Source organism: Equus caballus, chromosome 10 (genome assembly GCF_041296265.1).
Source record: "Equus caballus isolate H_3958 breed thoroughbred chromosome 10, TB-T2T, whole genome shotgun sequence".
In the NCBI taxonomy this organism is placed as follows: Eukaryota; Metazoa; Chordata; class Mammalia; order Perissodactyla; family Equidae; genus Equus; species Equus caballus.
The window spans coordinates 19858496-19865890 of NC_091693.1; the positions used below are offsets into that span (position 1 = coordinate 19858496).

Genomic DNA, 7395 nt, shown 5'->3' on the forward strand with positions numbered 1-7395 from the left:
TAAGTGAGTGTCCATTAGTGTCCTTGAACCACGCATGGCCTGTAGTATGTTGGGGGCGCAGCCTCTGAGAGGTGGTAGCACATTCAAGGTTCTAGACTGGGATGTCAAGTTAGGGCCAAAGGTTCCAGGATCAGCATTGTCCCAGCTCAGAGCTCCAGGATAGAAAGTGGGTGGAGTGTTTGGAAGGTGGACGATGGGGGCAGTAGTGTCTCTGGGGTCAGAATAACTTTGTGGTTGGTCTTTGGAATTCAACTGTCCAGACTTGAATCCCAGCACCACCAACAACCAGGCGAGTTGGATAATAGCTCCCGTCCTCAGCTTTCTCATCTGTAAAATGGGGTTTTTTCAAGATGAAGGAAAACAATTCATTTGAACCACTCAGCCCTGTCCAGCCCTTAGCTCCTGTCACCCAGACCAGGAGACCCCAAGAGGCTTGATGGAGGTCCAGGAGATAGTGAGAAGGAAAGAGAAACAGGACAACAAGGTGGGTAAAGAGGAACATCAAAACCAGAGTGACTTGGGGCTGGCCCGGTGGCACAGTGGTTAAGTTCGCACATTCCGCTTCTCGGCGGCCCGGGGTTCACTGGTTCAGATCCCGGGTGCGGACATGGCACTGCTTGGCAGCCATGCTGTGGTAGGCGTCCCATGTATAAACTAGAGGAAGATGGGCACGGATGTTAGCTCAGAGCCAGGCTTCCTCAGCAAAAAGAGGAGGACTGGCAGTAGTTAGCTGAGGGCTAATCTTCCTCAAAAAAAAAAAAAAACCAGAGTGACTTTGGGGCTGGCCTGGTGGTGCAGCGGTTAAGTGTGCACGTTCCGCTTCGTCGGCCCGGGTTTGCTGGTTCGGATCCCGGGTGTGGACATGGCACAACTTGGCAAGCCATGCTGTGGTAGGCGTCCCACATATAAAGTAGAGGAAGATCGGCACGGATGTTAGCTCAGGGCCAGTCTTCCTCAGCAAAAAGAGGAGGATTGGCAGCAGATGTTAGCTCAGGGCTAACCTTCCTCAAACAAAAAAACAAAACCAGAGTGACTTAGAATCATTGACAGGGCCCGCCACGCCCAGGGGAGGACAGGAACCACAGAGGCTCAGGGACACCCACGGGCCTTGGGAGAGGCCAAGTAGGCCGTCCCAGCCTCTTCGCTCTTGCCTGGTGAGCTTTGGAATGGTGGTGGCTGCAAACCTTCCAAAAATGGCCTGCCAGTTGTCACGGGAGTTTGTACATGTGCCTTTTTCTGGGGGCAGGCAGTAGCTTTCGTCTCCTCAAAGTGAATCTTGGGCCTCCAAGAAGCAGGGTGTCCCAGCCAAGAACTTGGCCCTGTTAGACAATGCAGAGAAGACTGAGAGCGTCTGGGCAGGGTTGGCGGCGGGCCCCGGGGAGACAAGTTGGCACATGACTCCCCGGGTTCCTCTTGGGGGCTCCTCAGCCCTGGCTGGGGCTTAGGTGGTGTCAGATCTGGTCTGGAAAGTCCCCTCACCCCCCCATCCCACAGGGGTGGGCCCCCGAGCAGAGGTTCTGGGAGCACGGGGAGTGGACTCGTGGCACAATACATCTGAGGCCACGCTTATTCCCAGAGCGGAAGGTTGAACGCAGGCCAAGGATTCTGTGATAATGAAACCCGGAAAGGGATATTTAGCTAATCATTGTTCTAATCTGGAGTACAGAGGGACATTCATAGTTCTGGGGCAGGACAACCGCAGGGCCCCGGTCACTGACACTGAGACTTAATCTGTCCCCTGCACTCTTCTCATTCTTCGTGTGCACGTTGGCTCCTAAAGGGCTCGGGCCCTGGGTGGGAGCTCTGTGAGTGCCCCTATTTTACAGCTGAGAAGCAGTGGCCCAGAGGCACTCAACTGAGAGGTGGCAGCGCTGAATGGGGACCCGGGCAGCCTACTGCCAAGGGCCATGCAGGGCCATAACCTACCCTGGAACCAGGAGGCAGGTTCTGGGGCAGGAGGGAAAGGAGCATTTCAGGATCAGGGGCTCAGAGAGATTCTGTTGGAACTTAGCAGATGTGGGGGTGATGGAGCAGATGGAGACCCAAGTTCCAGAGCATGGGGCCATCTTGGCTGAGGTTGAGCAGATGTTGCAGTTCACAGACCCCCTATCTGATGGGCTTGGGAGATGGGTGAGTGGTGGTCTCCACTTCTGGCTCCCGCCTTGCAGGTTAGCAAATAGCTTGGAGGATTGGGGCTCCTGGGTTGAATGTGGGGGGTGGGTCTAAGGTTTCCCTGAAGTATGTGGTCAGCTCATCTGCGGTGGCCTTAAGATGCCAGCTGCTCGGACACCATTCTACCCACCTGTCCGTTCTCCGTCCTCCAGTCAAAAGGACTTTCTCAATATACATTGCAAGTGAGAGGGGGGCGGGCAGGGTTTGTAGCGGTTGCTGCCCATCTCCAAGGTCACGGAACCTTCTAGAGCACTACTGTCCAGTAGACCGGTTTGCAATGATGGGGATGTTGTGTATTTGTCCTGTCCATTAGGGTAGCCCCTGGCTCCATGTGAATATTGAGCTCTTGAAATGTGGCTCGTGTGACTGAGGAACCAAATTTTTAGTTTTATTTAAATTAAATAGCTACATGTAGTTTCTGGCTACCATACGAAACAGTGTAGTTCTAGAACTTTCCAGAATTTTTTTTTCCAGACATTGAGATCCCAACAAAATGTCCACTGAAACAGAAAAGAGTAGAATCGCCCTGTTGAAGGGGAAGTGGGGGGTCCAGATGCCTGGCTGGGCTTGTTCTCTGTGGCTCCTGCCCCCCCAACAAGCAAAGGGTTCTAGATCCGACGGTTCTAGGTGGGGTGAGGCTTTAGCATGTGTGTGTGTGTGTGTGTGTGTGCGCGTGTGTGCGCGTGTGTACGCGTGCGAGTGCCCTGAGTTCACCCCCCTCCCCTGAGCCCTTCTCCCTTTTGAAAAAGCACCTCTTGACATTGGCAGTGACGTTTATTTCTCTGGGGGAGGGGAGTTATATACAGCAGTGACCCGGATGTCCGGGAGCCCCTCACCCCCACCAGGGTTTTGGGTGGGGAAGGAGGCATTGGCAGAAGGCACACAGTGACGATGGCCCGGAGGAGGCCAGGAATTATGAGTGGGGGAGTAGTGTATCCTGGGAGACCCAGATGGGGAAACTGAGGCTCGGCGAGGGCAGCTGGTCCCGAGAGCTCGCGTTGGTTCTCCTTTATGCCCCGGCTACAGGAGGACGCAGGGGCAGCCCCCGTCCTTCTTCCTGGGGGCACTGGGTGGACTGGGTGGGAGCTCTTGCTCCTGATACTTCCTGTGGGGAGAGGCTGGTGAGTTTGGGCTGGGCGGGTGGGGTGGGGACAAGGACGACGGGAAGGGGGCTGCACTCACCGGACCGCGCGCACCAGCTGCTCGAAAGCTTCGTCCACGTTGAGACGCAATTTGGCGGAGGCCTCGAAGTAGGCCACGTGGTGGGAGGCGCTGAAGGCGGAGGCTTCAGATCGGGGGACCTTGGGGTGGGAGGGGACATGGGCAGGAGTCAGGTCTCTGCATTCAGGGCGGGTCCCAGCCCGGGCAGAGGCAGAAAGACACACTGCCACACGCCTTTGGTGGGGGTTACATACTGCGGGGGCTCAAGTGAAGAGGAAAAGCTCCAGGGAGATTCGGGGTGCGGGGGGGAGGGGGTGGCGGGGGGGGGAGGGGGGGCGGGCGGGAGATGCCGAAGGGGCTCAGTGCCATCTAAGTAAGGAGTGAGGGAAAGTTCCATAGCTAACTGTGACTTCGTGTGGCAGAGAAGGCAGGGTGTTCCCAGCAGAAGCCTGAGCAAAGCTCCCAGGGCTGGAAATCCCCAAAGGCTTAATCTAAAAGATGAGTTCTGGGTGGAAATCAGGCAGTGTGTGTATATAGGGAAGCGGTGAGAGGAGAGAAAGGAAGGGACAAGACCACAGTGGGCATCAAGCGCCTGGTGGGGAAGCTGGAGTTGTCTCCCTGGGGTGCTAGGGAGCCATGGGAGGGCAGTGAGCTGGGGAGGAGCAGGGGGACAGGGGGGCGAGCGGGAGGTAGACTGGAGAGAAGGAATGGGAGGCAGAGGCTAGGGTCCAGGTGGGAACAAGAGGTGGGGACAGGGCAGAGAGTTGGGGCTCGTCGACCTGGGGAGGTGGGGAAGTGCCTTTCCTTCCGAGAAGGTCCCGCTTGGGGGCAACACATCTAGCGAGGTGCATGACAATGGAGGGAGCAGGACCGGGGAGCCCCAATCAAGATGGGGTCCCGGGGAGTTCCCAGACCTGGCGCTGTGTCTCCAGATCTGCCTTGTTCCCGACCAACACGATGGGGAAGTCATCGCGGTCCTTGACTCGGAGGATCTGCGTAAAGAGCTTGCTCACCTCGTTAAAGCTGTGGATGAAGCGGGAGGCGTGAGGTCCAGCCGGCCTCTCGGACCCAGTCCCCACCCCGCCCCCCCCCGACCCCCCCCCCCCCCCCCCCCCCCCCCCCCCCGCTCCGCCACGGCAACCCCTCTCACCTCTGCCGGTCATTAATAGCAAACACCAGCAGGAAGCCGTGGCCGGCACGCATGTACTGTTCCCGCATGGCACCGAACTCCTCCTGGCCCGCGGTGTCCAGGACTGCAGAGAGGGGGAGAGGGGCCGTGGTGGGGACGGGGCTCCCCCTAACCACCTCGGAGAGAGCCCTCAGCCCCGCCACCATCCCCCCATCCACTCCCTGCCGCCCTCACTGTCCAGCCGAGCTGGGATGCCATCCACCGTGCAGATCTTCGTGTAGGAGTCTTCAATGGTGGGGTCGTAGTCAGACACGAAGTAGGACTGGTGGGGTGGGGAGAGGACACTGTTACTGCAGCACCTCAGCAGAGACATGTAGCCCTGTCGCTGGGCCCCACCTTTCTCTGCCCTCATCTTTCTGGATCTCTGTGCCCCCCCTATCTAGGTCTCTGTCCCTCCCCAGTCTCCTTTCTCTGAGTCCCTCTCTTTCTGGTACAAAGGATATCTCCCACATTGTGATTACGTCCTGGCTGAGTGGCACTGAACAAATCACTTTCCCTCTCTGAACCTCAATTTCCTCATTTGGAAAATGAGGACAAAAATAGCACTACGCTTAATTCAGGGTTTGTGAGATTCAGGGGAAATCCCTCTTAAGCATTTAACTATCATCTGGACATAATAGATGCTTAGTTATTGGGAGCAGTTGTTGTCCAGAATATCTGCCTGTCTTTTTCTCTCTCCCTTCTCCTCTCTCCCTCCCCTTTTTTTCTTCTTCTTCTTCCTCCTCTTCCTCCCTCTCCCCCTCCTTTTCCTCCGGCAGCTTTTCCAGTGTCTCCTCCCAGGGGAAGGTCTCGGTGCCAATCGGGCTGCGGAGAAGCTGCCCCGCCCGCAGGCCGGGCCCCTCCCTTCCTGCCTGGGTCCCGCCTGCCTCCTGCAAGGCGTTTGGCCAGCTTTGGGGCTGCCCCTGGGTGCAAAGGGCTGCGGCCTTTCTCTCCACATGCAGAGACTCCCATGCAGGCTCTGGCTGGGCTCTCTGGGGGGTGTAGGGCCCAGGGGCCTCTCCGGTAACATCTCGGGAGCAGACGCCTATCCAGGGTTTCTCCGAGGTGGGAGGGTTTTCTTTGGGAATGGGGCAGAGGTTTCCTGGGTAGGGGTGGACTTTCAGGAGAGAAGGGGTGATCTGGCAGCTGAGGCTCTGAGGGCTGCATCCTGTCTCTTAGGCGGGTGTGTGGTGAGGGCTTGTCCCGGAGAGAGGGTGTAGGGACCAGGCCCTGGGGGGGTTAGGGGTGTGTCTTCAGAGCACATGGGGACAAACTCAGGGATGAGAACTGGGGGAGAGCCCCAAGGCAGCTTGGGTGCGTTTGGGCCGTTTGTCCTAGAATATAGGTGCATGTCTGGAGAGTCAGAGACCCTGAGATGCTATCGGGTCAGAGAAACTCCCAAGGAGCGAGTCTTTCTGGGGGTGCCAAGAATCTGGGGGCTAGCTAGGGTTTCTGAGAAGGGCTCAGAGAACCGCAGTGGAGGAAAACTCAAGATGGAGGAGGGTTGGTTTTCCTCGGGGGAGGATGGAGGTCTGGGTGTGCCGGGATGGGGGATCCCCAGGATTTGGGGTCTTAGAGTTCTCCCGAGTGGCCAAGGGGCAAGAGATGTTTGAAATCTCTTGGGTTTGAGAGTGCCTCTTTCGGGACTAGGTGGTCCCAGATAGGTCTCAGGAGCAAAGTCTGGAGGAGGTCCTGAAGAGGTTAAGTGCCCCGACTGGGGGAGTCTCAAGGGCATTGGGCACAGGCATTCTCCCAGTTAGGCTCTGAGTGGCTCAGAGGGGGAGCTGGGGTCTGGGATTTGGGGGAGATGGGGCTCAGGGTGAGGGGAGGTGGTGCCTAGGCGGGTGGGGGCCCATGAGAGTGCTTAGGGTCTGAGTGGGGCCACTCCTCTAGGTTTAGGGTGCTCCCAGGAGGTGCCCAGAGTCAGGTCAGCCTGGCAGCTGCGTCTTGGGTACTGAGGGGAGAGATGGTGTGGGTCTCAGGATGCGAATATAGGAGGATGGTCTCTCGTTTAGGGGGTGGAGGCCCTGGGAGGCTCAGGGTCACAATCCGAGGGGATCGTTTGATTAGAGGGCCTCATAGGAGGGTCTCAGTGATGGGTCAAGGGGAACTCGGGGTCTCAGGGATCCCCCAAAGGGCTCAGTTCTGGGTCCCGGGGGCACCCCCCCGGGTGAGGGCCCACTACCTGGATGAACTGGATGGTCAGCGCGCTCTTGCCCACGCCGCCGCCGCCCACGACCACCAGCTTGTGTGTCTCGCTGGGTGGGGGGTCCCCGGGTCCCGGCCCCCCGCCCCGGGGCCGCCCCCGCCCTGTCCCGGACGCCGCCCCGCTGCTCATGTCGCCACCGCTGCTGCCGCCGCCGCTACCGCCTGGGGGGAGCCGGGCGGGGCCTAGGGGCGGGCCACGCTAATAAGGCTACTGCATAATCATGAGCTCCAAAGAGGGGCTCGAGCCCTGGGACACTTAAGGAGGAGGCAAGGCCCGGGAAAGGGAGGAGCTATGCTAATAAGGGCAGGGGAGCGGCGCTCGCTGCGGAGGGGAATTCCGAATGGGGCGGGGATATGCTAATGAGAGGACTGTGCTCCCCGGGAGCGGAGCCACGCGCTCCGGCTGGCGGGCCGTCTGGGGGCGGGGCTATGCTAATAAGAACTCTCATCCTTTCCGCAGACGGGTCAGGAAGATCGTTCGGGGAGGGGCTATGCAAATGAAAGCCCGTGATGCAGCCTCTCAGGGCAACGTCCCGGAGGTCGGGTTGTAGGAGGCGGGGCTCGCCGACTCGCGCGCGGCCGTATATAGGCGCGCTCTGAGGAAGGAGCAGGTCCTGGGATCTTAGCCAAGCTCCCGACCTGGGTGTCTGGGCTGGAAGCTGGAGTCTCCGCCCGCTAAGGGACCC

At 58.7% G+C, this 7395-nt stretch overlaps 1 protein-coding gene across 1 annotated transcript; it reads right to left on the reverse strand.

Annotated features, from left to right (window-relative positions):
- Positions 1 to 2927: 2927 nt before the first annotated feature.
- Positions 2928 to 6882, reverse strand: RRAS (RAS related). The gene is made up of 6 exons (XM_070223159.1): positions 6687 to 6882; positions 4697 to 4784; positions 4484 to 4586; positions 4248 to 4356; positions 3355 to 3473; positions 2928 to 3277 (listed from the first exon to the last, which is right to left on the reverse strand). Exons 1-6 carry the CDS (start codon positions 6837 to 6839, stop codon positions 3193 to 3195), a joined length of 657 nt encoding a protein of 218 aa, XP_070079260.1. The 5' UTR covers positions 6840 to 6882; the 3' UTR covers positions 2928 to 3192.
- Positions 6883 to 7395: the final 513 nt, after the last annotated feature.

Coding starts and splice junctions, on each gene's coding strand:
- RRAS (XM_070223159.1), bottom strand. CDS start 6,839: ATGAGCAGCGGGGCGGCGTCCGGGACAGGGCGGGGGCGGCCCCGGGGC. Junction 4,587..4,696: donor CATCCCAGCTCGGCTGGACA/GTGAGGGCGGCA, acceptor CCCTCTCTGCAG/TCCTGGACACCGCGGGCCAG. Junction 4,357..4,483: donor GCTATTAATGACCGGCAGAG/GTGAGAGGGGTT, acceptor CTTCATCCACAG/CTTTAACGAGGTGAGCAAGC.